Source organism: Phaenicophaeus curvirostris, chromosome 1, assembly GCF_032191515.1.
Source record: "Phaenicophaeus curvirostris isolate KB17595 chromosome 1, BPBGC_Pcur_1.0, whole genome shotgun sequence".
NCBI lineage: Eukaryota > Metazoa > Chordata > Aves > Cuculiformes > Cuculidae > Phaenicophaeus > Phaenicophaeus curvirostris.
In genome coordinates, this window is record NC_091392.1 from 201,266,208 (window position 1) to 201,285,116 (window position 18,909).

The 18,909-nt window shown below is 39.8% G+C and overlaps 1 protein-coding gene across 2 annotated transcripts in view; it reads left to right on the forward strand.

The window, feature by feature from the left end:
- Positions 1-2,603: 2,603 nt before the first annotated feature.
- The window catches only part of MICU2 (mitochondrial calcium uptake 2), a 141,007-nt gene continuing 124,701 nt past the window's right edge, over positions 2,604-18,909 (forward strand). For both annotated transcript variants that reach the window (XM_069883528.1, XM_069883527.1), the window contains exon 1: positions 2,604-2,804. In XM_069883528.1, coding sequence (XP_069739629.1) covers positions 2,610-2,804 — 195 coding nt within the window. In that variant the 5' untranslated portion in view covers positions 2,604-2,609. The remainder of the gene's footprint in view (positions 2,805-18,909) is intronic.

Here is an 18,909-nt window from a genome sequence, read left to right on the forward strand (position 1 = left end):
CCTAATCAGTTTTGAAGAAAGGATGTGCTTTTGCCTATTCAATATAAAAAGGAGATGCTCTCTCCAGTTAGACTTGACGGAAGCTTTTCCCAATTGGTTCTGAGAACAGTTGAAAACTCTTTCCCCAGTTTGTTGTGAAAAAAGGAAGTGCTTTCCTCAGTTTGATAGGAAAAAAGAGATGCTTTCCCCAACTTGTTCTGAACAAAGGAGGCGCTTTCAGAAATTTCATATAAGAAAAGGAGACACTTTCCCCAGTTTGGTATGAAAATAAGCTGTCCTCAATTTGCTCTGTAAAAAGGAGACTCCTCAGTTTTTTTGGAAAAAAAAGGAGGTGCTTTCCTCAGTTTGGTGAGGGGGAAAAAAAGGAGACACTTGCCCCAATTTTTTACAAAAAAGGGAGATGTTTGATTAAATGTCCCGTCTTTTTAGCAAAACAAACCTTGAATGTGTGTCGCGGGGCAAATTTAAAATCAGAAATCATCTGGTAAGCTAAGCCAAACAAAGATGAGATAACTGAGAAACACAAGGACTAATGATTTGATTTTAATACGAGCAAGGAACTGGCAAGAGTTCAGCAACAAAGGGCTGTGGAATAGCCACAAGAGGCAATAAAAGTGGCTGTAAAATAATATATTTGGCAATTTGGGGCACACACATGGTGAAATATCAAGGTAGTATGGGTAGTTAGGGATATGCATGACTTTTCTCAGAATTCTATGAATATTTATTTCTCTGTTGTGTATAAAATTGTGCGGGCTTTGTTGGTGGCTTTACACTGGAGTTTGGAATTTGTGCAAACTCTGAATAAACATTATCAGTAAGGTGAGCTGGGGTAGGTGCACCCAAGTGATAGGTGATAGGACAGGAGAGAAATTTAGATTGGACGTGGGAATGAGTTCTTCACAGAAAGGTTTATCAGGCACTGGAACAGGCTGCCCAGGGAGGTGGCTGAGTCACCATCCCTGGAGGTGTTTAATAGGTGGGTGGATGAGGTACTTGGGGACATGATTTAGTAGCAGACAGATACGGTTGCAGTTGATCATTTCTAAAGTCTTTTCCAACCTAGTGATTCTATGATTCTAAGTAAAGGAACTGCTCAACCTGGTGACAGAGCTTCACAAGGTGTGCAGGCTGAGGAGTATCAGGGAGTCAGAGAAGGAAACTGACTGGTGGAATCATATGCTACTGTCCCTGAAAGAGATGCATAAGCCAACTGCGGCACAGGAGACAAAGGTCTCCCCACCCTCTTCCCACCATCAAGCACATGGAGGAGGCCCAGGAGATGGGGGAGGATGGAAAAAGGTTACTGTTCAGGTTGGCAGGTGAATCCGCACCAAGCCTGCCTTATTCTTCTCAGGTGCTTGTACACAACAGGCCCTGAAACTGCATGGGCAAACAGCCGATGATGTGGGTGTTGATCCTTCTGGGATGGGAGGGAGCATCTAGGCAGTCAACCACCTACATCACCACCACTCGGGAAGAGATAGAACCAGAAAACTCCTTAGTCTGGTAAAGCCCTCATGACTCACTAGTGGTTTTTTGATGTAGGCAGTGAAAAGATAGCAGAGAGAAATGATAAAGCAATCAAAATGGGTTTCTGAACCTTGGGACTGCCACCATGATATCTGCCTTCTTGAGCATACCGCTGACTTTTACCCATAGACACTCAACCTTGTCACCACCATCGTTGAGCTCAAGGCAATCGAAGCTACCACTGGAGCGAGTCCAGAGAAGAGCAACAAAGCTGGTGAGGGGGCTGGAGAGCAGGTCTTATGAGGAACGGCTGAGAGAGCTGGGGGTGTTTAGCCTGGAGAAGAGGAGGCTGAGGGGAGACCTCATTGCTCTCTACAACTACCTGAAAGGACGTTGTAGAGAGGAGGGTGCTGGGCTCTTCTCCCAAGTAATGGGGGACAGGACAAGAGGGAATGGCCTCAAGCTCCGCCAGGGGAGGTTTAGGCTGGACATTAGGAAAAAATTCTTCACAGAAAGGGTCATTGGGCACTGGCAGAGGCTGCCCAGGGAGGGGGTTGATTCACCTTCCCTGGAGGTGTTTAAGGCACGGGTGGACGAGGTGCTAAGGGACATGGTTTAGTGTTTGATAGGAATGGTTGGACTTGATGATCTGGTGGGTCTCTTCCAACCTGGTTATTCTGTGATTCTGTGATTCTCTCTTTCCTTGCTTATCCCACCTGGAGAGTTTATAGCCAACCATGGCAGCACTCCAGCTATATGAGTTGTCCCACTACGTTTCCATGATGGCAATTACAGCAGTTTTCTTGCTATACAGTGACTTCTAATTCCTCCTGTTTGTTGCTCATGCCGCACGCATTGGTGTAGATGCACTTGTGATTCTTGCACCAAAGTTACTTGAGTATTTAAGGATTTGGGCTTTTACCATAGAATAATTTGGGTTGGATGACTCTTTTCTAAAAGCTCCTTGGTATCTGAGGAGTTTGGACTTCACAAGACTTGCGGCAGGTGCCCTTTGGGGTGAAGCGGGGGGGGAGGGGTGAGGGGTGAGGGGGGAGTGGGGAGGGCAGCGCCCCCGCACTGCGCATGCGCCGCGCGTCCGGTTCGAAGCCGGCGGCGCCGCGGCAGCTTCCGGTAAGATGGCGGCGTGGCGAGCGGCGCTGGCGGCGGGTGGGCGCGGGGCGCTGCGGGGGCGCCTCACGGGGCTGCGGGCGGCGCGGAACCGGCGGCCCCCGCCCGGCTGGAGCGTGGCGGCCGCGGCCTTGCTCGGGGGTGGCTCCCTGGTGGCGAGTTACGGGGGGCGAGCGGGTCTGTGCCCCGTGGTGCTGGCGCAGGTAAGGGAGAGACCACGGGACGGGGTCTGGGGTGGTCTCGGTCCTGGGAACTGGAGGGCTGGGGTGATTTGGGACCTAGGAACCGGCGGGCTGGGGTGGTCTGGGACCTAGGAACCAGCGGACCAGGGTGCTCTCGGACCTCAGAACCGGGGTCCCTGGTGGTCTCAGACCTAGGAACCAGTGACACCATGTCAGACCTTAGAACTGGTGGGCTGGAGTCCACGGTGGACTCAGACTATGGAACCAGCGGGTTGGGGACCATGGTGGTCTCAGACCTAGGAACCAGTGGGCTGGAGTCTATGGTCATTTCAGATCTCATAACCGGGGTCTGGGGTGGTCATGGAATTGGCAGGCTGGAGTCCACAGTGGTCTCAGACCTTGGAACCACGGTCCGTGGTGGCCTCAGTCCTCACAGTGGAGGGCTGGGGTGCTCTCAGTCCTCATATCCAGTGGGCTGGGGTCCACAGTGGTCTCAGACCTTTGAACCAGCAGGCTGGAGTCCACAGTGGTCTTGGACATGGGAAGTAGCAGGCCGTGGTGCTCTCGGAACCGGTAGGCTGGGGCCCCTGGTTGTCTCAGAACTGGTGGACTGGGGTCCACAGTGGTTTCTGACCTCGGAATCGGCGGACTGGTGTGGTCTCTGACCTCAGAGCTGGCAGGCTACAGTCCACAGTGGTCTCAGACCTCAGAACTGCTGGTGGAGCCCTTCTTTAGGTCCTGCTTGGCACTGGTAGCCGGGATCAGCACCGGGATGGCTGGAACTGATCTTGCCTTGTCTCCTGGATGGGAGCTCTGCTGCTTTCTTTGGGGTTTGCCTTCAGCTCCGAGTGCTTCCCTCCTCCGCTTCACGGCCTGAGGAACCAGTGTGGTGTTTGCAGGCTGAGCTCCTCATTTCCCTGGTAGCTCCCAGAGTTTCTCTTCCTTCCATGGTGCCCTGATACAAGAAGCAGATAGACAATGTTGATGTTCTTCTGCCTCACTTGTTACCCTAAGAAGACAGGAAGAAGAGTGGTGTGGCCCTTTACGTGAGATTCGTATGTCCAAAAAGAAAAGGAGGGATTTGATGCAAGAAATAGTTACTATTACAAAGAGTGGGATATTTTTTATTTAAGCTAAAGCAAAGTTTCATCTAAATAATTGTGTTCTTTGAAAGTTAGGCAGAACGTCCCTCTGAGATAGCATGTTTTCTTTCAAAGAGTGTTTTTCTAGGCACTGTTCATCCTTTGGCGATAATAACGCCTAGCGTGAAGTTTGACCTGTGATGAACAGATGTGTCGTCTATAATCACCTCTGTTTACAGTCTTTCCCTGTCTCAAATAGAATGTGAGGCAGAGAGCTGGAGCCAGCTCCAGACTAGCAAGAGTTTTGACTCTTGTGAATTTCCCAATAACATAAAATGAGTCCTGGGAAAGTAATAGAATCTGCATAAGATTTCTGGGAAAACTTATCCATAGGCATGTAAGTGGGAAATGTATTCTGTTCCCAGCTCTTGTCTCGCTGCACATGATTGATGGAGATGACTCCCACATGTTGCCCAGGCCTGATAAAGGGTGCTTGCTTTTTAAAACTCCAGAACAAGTTTTAGAGAGTTTATTTAACGGCATTTTCGGTATCGTTCCAGTCTTCACATCAGATGCTGTTAGACAGCCATATACCTTTCCCCCATTAAAAAAGAACATTGCACAGAAGTAGTTCTTTTCTATCTCATACTTCATCTGAAATGTGTCGCACACGACAAGAAGGTTTCCTCTTGATGTCTTCAAACTATGTGCTGTGAATATTAAAATGTATTTTGCCTGGTAGCATCAGTGCACACTCACACAAGTTACATTCAAATCAGTATTTACAGAACGTTCTTCACAGGTTCCAAAATAGAGTTATGCTTCCCAACTTCATCCTTGTCATGAGGAAGTGAACTTTATCCCATTGTTCCTTCAGAAAGAAGGTGGTACTATCAATTAGAGTTGGTTGGGTATTTCAGGACTGGAAGACCATTTGGTTTTTAGTCGAGAGGATTCAGGTGGGCTTGCAGGAGGTCAGTGTATGCTTGTACTATTCTTCTACTTCATTGTAGGGAAATTTTGGAAGTATTCAACAGTTTGTATGCATCAGTGTCTTGTCTTTTAACAGGGCTTGAACAGGCTGAACTACAGGCAGGTAGATAAAAACCTTAATTCTTGAGTCAAGAGCAAAGAATGATTAATTTTTTATTAATTTTTTACACTGCAGACCTAATTGTGGAGATTTTCTAAGCTGCAGCTCCTTAGGAAACTCAGTCTTTTAAAAAATAAGCTTGTTTCTAAATAGATTAACTGTTAGTCCTCATTCTTTGGACAGTGCATGTTGAAACTTCATTTTTCTGCATGCAGCTTCTAGTGAGGAAGGTACCCATTGTTCCACTAGAAACTTACTGGAAATGTATCTCCTTGTAAAGAGCCAACAAAATATGATTTTACTTTTAGTTATGTGGCATTTTTAATCAGTACTGCGTTATGTTTAAATAGCCCTCTCGTTGTCATCAATTCCATGTATGTATGGGAGTCTTGCATAAGTAGGTGTGTATGTAGTTACATATAAAAAGTGTTAAATGCAGGAAGTAATCACGTTTAAAGGCTGTTGGGTGAAGTGATGTGGCTCTGATGCTGATATGTTTGTGGAGTAGCTTCCATGTAATGTATGGACAGTCCTACAAGTATGCATTTTAATTTTCTTGAGGAACTCTGAAAGTCTACAGCTTTTTTAGTTGGTTCATTTTTGGAGTCATTAAATTGCTGGACTCCGCAGATCTTAAGTCGTTTATTCAACTTAAACTTTTCAGTTTTCAAATACAAGGCTGTTGGAGATGCTGTTGTAGTTGCAGGCAAAAGGTCTCCATATACTTTGTACTCCATGTGGCTGCAATTAATATATTTAGTTTTTGAAAACTACCTAAGAACTGACTCTGCAGAGCCAGTAAACTGAAAGTGGAACTGGATTGTAAAGGCTACAAGGAACGGAGTAATAGTGCCCAAGTAGCACACTGTGAGTCTTTTGAGCAATTTAGAGGCTACTTGTGGATTCTTACTGACAGAAATAGGAAATACTCAAAAACAAAACAGTGTTGAAATAAGTATATCCCCTGTTGCTTATTTTTCAGAGTGATATTTTTTTTTCAGCTCAGAGCTTATGCAATCCTGTTAAATGGAGATGTTTTTCACATTCTAACAGTGGATAACTTTGCTTTCTATTATTATTGCTTTTCATTATACTTGATCTCAAGCAGCCTTGCTTGAGACTGTGCTGGCAAGCAGTTCTGAACCATTTGCTGCTGTTACAGTTTATTATATAGTGGAAATGTTTGCAGCATAGGTACGTGCGATGTAACACGTTAAGGCAATTATTTGACATTAAACAGCACAATTTTAGTTATCATTGTGTTAGTAAAGGAATATGTAGTGGAGATGTTTACACTTCTTTCACATCAACCAGGCCTAGCGTTTGCTCTTGAGAGTGGAATGGGATTATGCTACAGTGCCTTCCCATTTTCCTTAGTAATATAGTCTTTACTGTTGAATCTTAAGAAGGAATTGCTGCAAAATGGAAGGTAGTTATTTAAAATATTGGACAGAGTGAAGCTAACAAAGTTACTACGTGTCTCCATGCTGTAAAGACCGACAGAATATGATTTTATGTTTAGTTATGTGAGGTTTTTCATCATCGCTGCATTATGTTGGAAAGGTCCTGTTGTTAAGACCAATTCCATATGTGTATGGGACTCACTAAGCGAGATGTAACAGCCGTTTATAGCTTCATTGGAGAATTAAAGTCTTCATTGTGAATACCTGCTGTTTGTTTAGTTTACGTAGTTGAAGTTGATAACTCTTTAGATTTTCCATTAGTCTCAACACAACTAGTGTCTATCAATCTAGACAAATTTTTCAGCTATACCTTGTTCTATTCAACATCAGAAACACAAGTGTCATGGTTCACAACGTTACTGTTGAAGCTGGCAAACAACTTGTCTAAGCTAAAGTTCTGTAAATTCAGTATTTATTCCAAAGCTTGATACTTTTGGCATCCAGTTTCTCAAATCTTTATTTAAGTCCAGTCCTTATGTGGTACTGCAGTGGGTTTAAAACTGATTATATGGGTTGTTGTCACTTCTGACTTCTTAGTGTGAGTGAAATCAAGCCTGTCTACAAACCTTTGCAGAATCAGAGGTCCTACAGAGTCAGTTAATCTGTTTTCCTTTTTTAAGTTGTATGGGTAGTGCCTGTTTTATTTTGTAGTGGCTTATATTTGGTTACTATTTGCCAACATAATTGTTAATTCTGGCTATAGGTTTTCAGTTTGTTTTTTGTTTTGCTTTTTTTTTTGTTGTTCGTTTTTGTTTTTAAAATTGGTTTCCCCTCAGGTTTTATCAGCATTTTCACTACAATTTGCCTTTTCTGACAGCTTACGTTGAGTTGGTATCATATTAGTAATATGACTTGTTTTATGTGATGTAAGATTATCTCTGATGTAAGCTTTCATACTGTGTCTTCAGAGCTTCAGTAATGGATTTATGAAGTTATTTTTCTGTCTCAATTTGCTGGCCTGCTGTTTAGAAACTTAGAACTAATACATACTGGAATAAGTCCTTCATGCTGATTGTAAATCTACTGTTCCAAAGTAATTACAGCAAAATTAACATAATCTTTTAAATTTTTAATAGATACTAGGTGTTAGTTTTGTCTGCAGTTATCTACCACTGAAGCTGCACTGACAGTATTCTAGATCATATTTAGCCTGCTGGGAAAAAATAGATCAATTCTTTCAAATGAAATGAAAATATGTGCCAAGGGACTGTAGTGTTGTTCTCATAAATGCACAGATTGCAAATGATAAAACTCTTGAAAAGCAGCAAGCTGCCAGGGGTAGCATCTCCTGCCCCTACTGAGTGCTTTTTGGATATGACTGTAGTCTCTAGCTTCAGAATGAAGAATATAATTTGATTCACCCCTGAAAAGTTGCCATCCCTGTAGAGTTATGTTTTTGGCCGAGTCTAAGTCACTGTTTTCCAGATGAGACTAACTGGAGTGGTTACTAGCACACGTATGAAGTTATGCGTGTGCAAAGCCATTTCTGTCTGGTCCCATAAGTGTGGTTTCATTTCAGCACTCTCTTCCTAGGGTTATGGGAGCATTAGTTGGTACTTAAACATTTGATACTGCATACTTGGGGTAAAGAGGAAAACCAGTTTACAGCATTTTTCTTCTGTCCTTATTAATAATTTCTGTTACATGATGGTCTGTTAATTCTTTTTATCTTCCCTTCCTTACTATTGCCTGTGTTCTATCGGCAATGTGCTACAATTCTTCCAGATAAGAAGAAACTAGATTCCTGTTCTGGAGAACTTAAATAAATTGTATTTGAAAATACTGAAAATATTACGATAATGCTTACAACAATGGTTAACAAACCATTTGTGCCTTTTTCTTACCTGATATTTCTGAAACTCTCATTTTATTTCAAATTTATTTATTGAAATAATCCTCTTTTGGACTCTGTTAAATGTTTTATTTCACCTTGAACTGCATCGAATGTTTCACCCTTTTGTAGTTTTCCAGTGTTAACAGAGGTTAAGAGAAGCAAAGATAGCCACAGGTGATAGTGGTGACTTCATGTTGCAAAGATACAAAAACTGTTATCCCAAGCAACTGTGCATAGAGGACTTGTAATTATCAAAACTGGAGCTTAGATTAGTTTTCTGGGATTACATGTATAACCACCACAAAAATTTATTTAAAAAATATTTCAATTTGGAACTATTGTCTGACACTGTTTAGAGAACCCAGAACATTCTCCAGGGTCCCCTAAGCACCAGGTTTGTTCAGGGAAGATTCTTGGTTCTACCAGTACAGAGAAGGCAAAGTAATCCACTGGAGGATCTCTTCCCAAATCCTAGGCGTGGTACAGAGAACTCGGAGTGCCACAGTTCATAGGATAATCTAGGGAGAGATTAATTAGAACTGTAAGTTTATAAGGGTTTTAGTAGAAATCTCTGGACTCCCAGGCTTGGAGGCTGATAAAAATGTTTCTTAAAACTTCTGAAGTACTGTCTGTGTTTCTCAGTGACACTTTGAGATTTGCACCCTGTCACCAGAGAGATGAATGTTGAGTTAGAGCTTAAGACAAGTTCTAATATGTTGCGTGTGGTTTTCACTCCAGTAAAATTTCCAACACAAATCAATAGATGATTTGCATAATAATGTCTGCGATAAGCCTGTTACCTGTTTAGCATATTTATACTTGTTTGGTAATTTCTGGCATAAAGATGTGTGAAATATATTATGGTGTTGTCAAGTGACTCTTGTTATATGCTCCAAAATAAATGTAATCCCTTGCACACGTATCAGTAGCAGCATTTTGTTTCAATTACTTGAAGTTATTTCTTCAGAGTAGTGGAAGGAAGAATTGCATAGCTCTGGAATTTTGATTTTTTATTTTTATACATCCTTTACACGTCCAGTACCACTTTGTGACTTAAGTTGTGCTTACACTACTTTTGGTCCACACTTCCTCACTCAGTGTATTTCTGAATGTTTTTTGCAATAGATTATGTTATTTAGGAAGACAAGCTGTACATAATAATTGCATGCGAAGGATTTTTGGTACTGGCAGATAAAAAAATATATATATGGCATTTGAATTAGGTTGCCAAATAAAAAAAAATAGAGTATTTCTTTGTGGGAGCTATTGCTTAATATATAAGTTACATGTAAGTGCTTTAAATTGCATGACGTTGGCGAAGCTTGCTGGAATTTTTGTGGGCGTTTCTTTGCAATCTGTTTGAAAAGCCCAGTTCATGCTAAGGGAAGAACACTGCTATTAGGATGAGGTGTCTCGATAAATATAGAACCTGGGATTAAATTGCATACGGATTTGTAGTGATGTATGGAATCGCCAAGAGGGAGGAATGTGATTCTAAAATAAAACTAGAAGGAATATGTGCAGTCTAATCTGAAAAATATACAGGAAGATTCTTGTGCTTACTTTGTTGTAAGAAAAAAATCGCCTGCTTTTGTTGGATAAAAAATCCTAGATGAGTTTTCTGTCCTAAATAATATTTTAAAGTGTTTGAGTCTTTATAAGAAATTAATTGAGAATACAAGTATAGCAGCATATAGAATACATTACTAGGATACTCATGAAGTAAAATTAAGCATTTATAAATTAGAAGTCTGTAGCATAATGTCTTAACAGGCTTTTGAAACTTAATGCAAATAGTTTTAATCCACAACTAGCGTGGTACTTGGTGATAGCTCATGGGCCTCAGACAAGCGTGATATTTGAATTCAGCTGCTGCAAACCTGACCACATTGTTAGGTCATTAATGCTCAAAATCTCTGTAGTAGAACATGGCCATGTAAAAATCATCAAAATTGCCGTTGCTGTTGTGGGCTGGAGCATCTCTATATAAGGATTATATTTTTTAATATTTTTTTTAATCTCTTCCCTGCTTTACCTTGTCCCTTTCCTTAAAATGCGATCCTTCCTTTTTTTTCTTTCTCATCTTATTTTGCTGCTGACCGTTGTTCTTTCTGCATGACAGAAGATATTGTGCTGTCTGGAGTGGGCTGGGACACACCACTCGCAGCCAGGCAGTGGTCCCCTCACAGCGTTTCATTTCTGTTACAGTTGTAGCACGGCTGGAAAGGTGTTAGAGGATTCCTGACTGCGTCTTCAGATTGCGTCCTTGAACCATCTGCAAGATGGTCACTTAAAATCTTCTTGCCACTGAAGGATCTGCAAGACTGGCCGCCTTTGGGGGTGTGGTTTGATTGAAGGTGCTTCAAATTCATGATGTTTCTTTGCAGCAGTGCCCAGCGCAGGAAAGGCTCGTGGAGGTGCAGTTAGCCTCTTGTCAGCATGTGGTAACATCCCTCTGCCAACTCTGTGTTTTACTTTCTGCTGTATCTTTACTGCTCCATTTCCTGTCTCGATTCATATTACAAAACCATGGTGTGTTAGGTCATGACAAGGCAGTCAGCTTTGAAGATCGACACATTAAATACTTTCTATTTTTGAGCAGGAAACAAATAGTTTTTTTATTACACGACTGCAGTATCAGTAGTCTATAGATATGAGAGAGTTTTAACACAATTCATGCATATGTCTTATAACTCTGGTGTATCTTGTGATTATATTCCTGTTAAGTTTTTGCTTTACCACGTATTGGGAAGTAAAATGAAGTACTACAATATAATTGGTTTAGTTCTATGCCTCTAAATGCCTTAATAACATTGCTGCCTCCTAATTAGTCAAGGCTGAATGAGTTTCAGTTAATAGTCCCAAAGTATTATGGGAATAGTATCTGTTCAAAAAATGTATATTAAAACAACATTCCTCCAGGTTTTAATCATCAATAAATATGAATCTCCTCAGCAAGAACTCCTCTTTGGAATTAGATTGCCAGCTCAGCCTACCTTAGTCTTTTTTCTTTACCTTGAATATGCTTCAGCCTTTCTGAAGCTGTTCCTTTTGTGCAGCCAACCAGGGTAACCTTAGCTACCTCTTGTTTAACTCTGTATTTCAGTGTACTATGGAAATACTGTATGTATCAGGTATCCACCAAGAAGCCTAAAGCAATACCTGAGTTGTTAAGTATGTCACAAACATCATTCTTGGCATTGGTGACATACAGACACTGTCATGTCGTGTGCCTGAAATAGCATGTGGTATAGAGAGTATAGAGCCTGTAGGACTGTGATGTTATAATTAATTATAGACTTAAGTATTACTTATAGGCAGGCATTTGTTTCTCAACTTTAAATATTCTTTTCAGCTTTTTGAATGCGAGATATTTATATCCTGAAGTTTGGGGCTTTAAAAATATATTTATTCCATTCCCTGCGTGCACGGAGATCCTTTATGCAGGTGTCTTCATTGATACTAAACCAACATGATATCAAATGTAATCTTAGAGGTCAAAGTTAAAATTTAACTATCTTTCATCTAATCTGTCACCTTTTAGTAGATTCACTCACTATAGGCTTCAGTGATTAAACAAAATGCAACTAGCATTCTTGCCAGGCACTTTGATACATGGGGACAGGTGGGGTGAATTAAGCCCAGTAAGTGTTGTGGTGGTTTAATTGCAATCTAGTAAAGGGTTAGTATTTGAGCGTCTTTGGCTGTTTATGTTAGCAGAAAAAACATAAACACATAAGAAAATAGCTTGCCTGAAAATAAAAAAAAATATTCTTTTGAATGGAATAAATTGCACAAAATAATATTCTGATTTTTAACAAAGATCCCAGGGAAGAACTAATATTTGTGTACTGGTGATACAAGACATTTCCTCCAGTAAATACTTTGTCTGGTTTGAAAATATATATTTTATTTTTTCTTTTTATCTGTAGTACTTTCTTAGATGGAAGCTATGCTTTTTTTTTTCCCCTAAAGCTTTGAATGTAGTGGTAATTAGACTTTTTAATAAGAAATAATCTGTTGTGTACAAGTAGTAGTATCCGTTCTGCTGTTGCTGATGGTGTTTACTGTTTTTCAAATTTGTTTGCTGGATTAGCAAGAGAGCTCTGTGTCCTTACAGACCTTTCTGTAAAAACTTGGCTGGCTACATATGACTATTCCTAACAAGTATTTGGCATCTTGGAAACACAAGGTAGTCAGAAAAAGAAGAAATTACTCAGAATCTAGTTTAGCTTGTGCTATGGAGAAACTTATATAGTGATAGCTGTTACTATTTAGCTAGCTATTTCTTGGTAATAATTGTCACAGTAGTGTTAGGCCTATTTATTTAATTTCCTGATTTTCTGCATTGGGAAGTTTCAGGTCACTAAATTTTGGTACATTGTAATGTAGTCAATGTAATGTTCTTTTTACTATGGTTCTTATAATATGGTTACTTGACATAGGCTTAATTTTGTTTGAATAATACTCCAGAAAGACACTAGCTAAAAAAATTTTCAAAGATAAATGACAGATAAAACTGTGAAATGCTCATTCAGAATACCTGTAGTCATCTGCATTGCTTCATTACTACTCCTGAAGGTTTTTATTAGACCATGAACTAAAAGCCATTGAAGGGAGCCTTGTCAGCTTTAAACACCAAGCAGCGTTTGAAGTAGCTCCTCAAGGTTTGCGTCCCTTTCAGTGTAGGAGAAATTTCAAGAGTGACTGTCTTGTACTGATGGAGTCTATAAAAAGCAGTTATAGCAGATGTAGCTAATAAATATTATCAGCACTGATAGCTTCCCAGCCCCTTTGCCAAATCAGCACAGAAACTCCTTTGCCTCCAAAACCTGCAGAGACGAACTGTAGCAGAGATGAAAAATTTACGTGAAATGCAGGAAATCAGTGTTTCCAGCAATAATATTTTTTCTTACTTTTTCTTTTTTTTAAAAAAAAGTACACATTTTGTTTGATAATGAGGTCCCTTTCAACCTGGCATTCTATGATTTTTGGAGATACTGCCATATTGCATTAAGAATCTATAACAAATTACCATGCAATGTTAAAATGCATTGACCTGTATATAAATCTATATACATATGGTATCTCTACTGCAAATTTTTACTTTGTATGTATTGATAAGGGTATAATAGTATGCATATGTATAAAATTACTAAGATACAGGCTGTGTGAATGGAGTAATAAAAAAATAAATACAATACTGTGGTAATAATTGTTACGGCATTTAATTTGACAGTTTCTAATCTAAATTGTCTGCTATGCCCAAAATTTAAAGGATGCATTCTGCCTGAAGTCCCATCCAAGGCTCCTTCCCATGGCCTTGTAAGAGGCAGGCGGCTGTGTGCTGCTGAGTCAGGCCGGGCTTTGAACTTGGCTGCATCCACGTGCTGATGTGAAATCTTGCCAACGAGGAAAGTGGAAAGTTCCGTGCTGTTGTATTGCACACCATGGCTAAATGAACTTGGTGATAGTATTATATTCTCTCACAAAGTTGCCAAAATGCACTTTATTTTTCAGTACAAAAGTCTTAATGGTTACATATTGAGCATGTTATTTGATAGTCTGCTTCTCATTTCCTACAACTTAGAAAATTAGAGGATACCAGAGCTTAATGCTGTAAATGACGGAAGAATCAGTTTGGGGCTGCAGTACCTCATCTGTACCAGTTCTCTCAAGGTTTGTTTTGAAGCAACTGCAGATTTACCTGGTAATTTGGTGGGTTTTTTAAGGAGTTGCAGAATCAAAATAATATTTGACATAGAGCTCATTTTCTTTTGCTCTGGCTTATTTAGTCTGAAAGTATTTTCTTCTAACCTTCCACCAGATTATCTGGCAGTGCATGTTGTTTTTTCTTAAGTGACAAACGTTTATCCTCTGCAAACTTTCGATTGGATGTAACCATACCTTCCCGAATGGAAGCTTCTCAAGAAAACCTTAAAATATGTTTGGATTAATTTATAGTAACTAAATATGCTCTATTTTGTGGTATACAGTTAAAAGGTCAACTTTAATTTGCCATTCAAAGTAGATCAATTTCTGTATGATATCAGAGAATCATAGAATTGCTTGGTTGGAAAGACCTTTGAGATAATCAAGTCCAGTCCTTCCTGTCCACTACTAAACCACACCCCTTAGCACTTCATCTACCCATCTTTTAAATACCTCCAGGGACTCAACCACCTCCCTGAGCAGCCTCTGCCAGTGCCTCAGAACCATTTCAGTGACGAAGGAGCTGGAGTGTGGCTTTATGGGTTGATGGTTCTTGTGTGTGTTATTGTTGTGGTATTTCTCCTTCTGGGAAATAAAGTAATTGTTCTTTTTTTTCACCTAGGGCTGTAGTTAAGCCCTTCTGTGAAGAAATTCCTGCTTGTCTGTCTTGAGCTCTCTCCAGCAACTTTCTTGAAAGGAGTACTAAAACCCTAAAATAAGTAACAGCATTTAGGGTGTGACCTGTGGGAAGGGCTCAATATGGAAAACAAAACAGTTACTATACTTTTTGATTTATGTTTCTGGATTTTTACCAAATCCGTTAAAACTTTAGATTTTCAGCTTAGCTGAAGAACCATCATGGACAATAAAGAGCATAAAGTGCATAAAATTACTTTTCCTAGAACACAGTGTTTTCTTTTATTCTGAATATGCCTGTTGTATGGAATGTTCCTACTCAATCTCCCAGAAAAACACTGTAGAAAATTGCTGACATACTTTTTTCCCAGCTGCTGTTAAATTTAGAAAACTGACAATGTTGTCTTGCCAAATGGTGTTGCGTTGTTATTTGTTATTTTTAAGATTTATGTTCTTATTTCTCTTCAGCCTCAAAAGTGAAAAGTACAAAGAAAAACTTATATTTAGGTGCACTGGAAATGTGGCAAATGTTAATGAGGTAGACTTGGCATAGCAATAAATACTGGATTCTTTATGTGAACACCTCTAGCACTTTCATCTGTCAATATGCCATCTGCTTGCTGAATGTTTATCACAGGTACCTCATTTTATAATTTGTGACAAAGAAGTCCCTCGACACTACCGCTTCTTGAAATTACAGTGATGCAATCAGGATACGTTGTCAGAACTAGTGATTCCTAGTCAGATTCCTTGATGTAAAACTCCTAAAGCAGTATACAATGTTCCACTACTGATCCCCTTTTCTTTGCACCATACAGGCATTCTCTGTCGCAGTGGTAGGAGGTGCTATTTCCAGCTTTGCAGAGTACTCATACTGAGCGTAAACAGGACTGACTGCTTTGGGGGAAGGGTTTGGGGGTTGGAACTAGATGATCTTTAAGGTCCCTTCCAGCCCTAACTATTCTATGATTCTATGACTTGTGAATGCTTCTCCATCCACTAACTGCTTTTTAATTAGATCTTTGTGCAGGTCTGGGAGTCTTCCCTTACAGCAAACGCTGTGGGATGAAATTGTGCAGAGGGTCCCGAGTCCTCTCTCCTTTGCATAACCTATGGGTTAGGTCACTGTCCCGCTACCGCTTCCAGGCCCAGCAGACTCAGTGTGAGGAACCTCTGCGCTGCCACTTGCCTCCAGGAAGCAATGTTTGCTTCTGCTCACTCCATGACTGGAACCAGAGGGGCTGGACTCAGCTCAGCTTTGCATATGGAATGAGACGTAGCATGTAATGAGAAACAGACACTGTGGCTCTGGGCTAAACTGTGTAGGGATTAAATTCTGGATGTGGTGTTACTGTGATGGAATCGGACCCTTCCATACAGTTCAGTAAGAATGTACGTGATTGTGTACCACCTCTATAAATTCATGTTACGTACATCTGCTTCTGGTCGTCAGAACTATCCAGTTGGTCTGACTAGTCTCCTGCAAGTGGATTTAAAAGTTCCTTGCAAATCTGTGAAGTGTGCTACACTTCATGCATGCAGTGTTCCTTGTCATCCTGGAGGTTGTATCTGGGTTGTTATTTTGCTACTTCAGACCTGGAGATTGTCAAGTTTCTCATCACTGCATGCTTGAGGGATGCTTCTAGCCCATGTAGTGTTCCTGTGAATGTGTTTGGCAAAACAAAGTTGAGAGACCCAATATCCTTTTTTACACAAGCTGCTGTAACTGGAAAGTTTACACAAGCTTTTATTTGCCAGACCGAGCTATACAGCGTTTCTTCTCTGATACTGAGTTACTGACGATGATCAGGTTATGTTGAGGTAGCCATGAGACAACAGTGATGTACCTTTTGATTGTGGATAGGGTATTGGTCATAGAGGCTACACTTAGCAAAGGGCAAAGTCTGTTTATAGTTTAATAAGAATTTGAGGTTAACGTGCTAGCAGCAGTCATGCCTGTGCATCAGCTGAGTAATTTTTCATGCTGAGATATTTTGCTGAATGTGACCAACTTCCATTATAAGCAGTTCATAAGAGAAGTGGTTTTACTTTTGTAGTAAAAAATGTCCCTTTATTTGGTTTTGGTCCTGCAATATTCCTATTTAATATAGAACTTTTATAGTAGGGGAGGCAAGGGAGGAGAACGTGAATCTGCAACTCCAGAGCTTGCTTTACGGTGTTTTTGGAACTAACATATGTGTAAGACACTGAATAAAGCACCCTGTGTTATTGTAGTTGACTCAAAAAATGTTATTCTATGTAATTAGCATATACAATAGCATAATTAATTTTTCATTATGCATAAAATAAGTGTCCATGAAATGCCTGACATTTAAAGATATTAAATTGCTGTTTTATATGTAGAATCAATTTAGCTACCACATAACCAACCTGCTAATGGTAAAACAATGCTTTAACAGGAGACTAAGTTGAGCTTCATAGTAGAGTGATGTAGGGGTCATGTATGTGTTCAGAAAACATAAATCAAGTCTTACATTTTCAGCTGGTTCAATTTTAAGGCTTTTATTTAGGATCATGTGGATTTTTGTTTGTTTATTTATTTGTTTGTTTTGAACTGCCAGGCTTGAAACTTCTGAATTTTAAGGGCTAGAAGTTTTTCAGTTAAAGCTGAGTTACTTTCTCACTATTACGAACAGTACTGTGGCTTTAATGATATCAAAGGCTTTGCTATTATTCATGATGAAACTAAGTCACAGGATCAGTGTGTGTGTATACGTACACTTTGTATATCCTTGACTTGAGAATCAGGAGTAGCAAAGGTCTTGAGTTCTGAGGTGGCATTTGTTAAATCTCCAGGTGAGAAACGTGACCTTCAGGTTCCTAAAGATGGAAAGGGAGAAAGAATCAATCCGCACACAGAGGAAACTCAAGAAAATTGTAGTGTTTTTGGAAAAGGAGGGTGGGATTTTTTTTTTACATGGAAATAGCTTATCTAGTACATAAAATCTTTCATTATCTTTGTGTCTGTCTGTTTTTTACAGTTATTTTTGTCTGTTGAGATCATTGATAATGACGAAGTTTTCATGCGCTACAGCAGAACAGATAAAAGCCTGTGTTACCTGAGCTGTGTATTCTGGGTTGAGATTGGCTGGGGAAGTAAAAGCTTTGGTGGTTTTTTGTGAGTGTATGTGGGTTGTAATATTGCATGTCACTTTTCTCCAATTCTCCTCTTTATCAGCATGGGAATAGCTGTGTTTGTAATGCCAAGTTTGATATGGAATTCCAGCAGCTTTGTTTTAAAAGTAACAAGGCCACACTTGAGGATAATGATAACTGTGCAAGGAAATCCTGGGCATTTGTGTTTGTGTGCAGAAAGCCTCAGATTTTCCTCTAGCTGTAAATTTGCTAGAGAACTGGCAGAGGTTTCGTAAATTATTTTTTTCCCACTGAAAGCAAAGCAGATGGTTGTAATCTACAATGGAGGAATATGTCTGTGTTAACAATATTTGGGAAACTTCTACTCCTTAAGACAGGAAAAAAAGAGGAGAGGTAATTTTTCAGAATAAGGAGAGTCTGAAGGTTGGAATATGAAATATTTGAGCTCAAACCCGTCATCTGGATAGAGCACAATGCAAAGCTCAGTCTGTATCCTTTATATCGCAGGTTTCAACCAACTTAATAGGTGTTCTAGGAGGATTTTTTTAAAAGCTGAACAACACCAACAAAATTGTCAGATGTACTGAAACTGTGATGACCTTTTCCAGTCCAGATACTACAGGACTTAAACCAGTCTTATATAAGTATATGTAATGCCATTTTATAAAAAGGAAAAGCTTTCTGGAGAGTTGTCCTTTTTTTTTTTTTTTCTCTTTAAAGTAGCAGTATTCTGCTTCCTTTGATATTATTTATCTCTGATAAAAATATGATTGGTTTAGGGTCAGAGCTATGCTATTTCTCAGCCAGATTTGGATATAACTGAATGCAGCAAATACTCGCTACTGAAGAAAAAACTAATGCGTTTTGAAGGAAGTGTATCTTCAGCTTTTTTATCCTCTCAGTTTACCAAGAACTTCCCGGAGGGCTAGGGTTTTTTTCTGAGATTTAAAGTCAAAGTAATTGGGATTTTATGAGTCAAAATAATTGTTTTTATGGAACATTTAGAAGGTTCTTTCACAGATAACTTGGTATTCAAAGTACAGTTGTTTCAGCATAACTCACGTAAGTATCTGTGTGACCTGTATCATTAGTTTAATTTGCCTGTTTTAAAACCAGTATTAGATTAGAGTTGGAAAGATAACGCAATAATTTACCAAGTGCTAAACTGGGTTTAAAACCCTCCTTGACG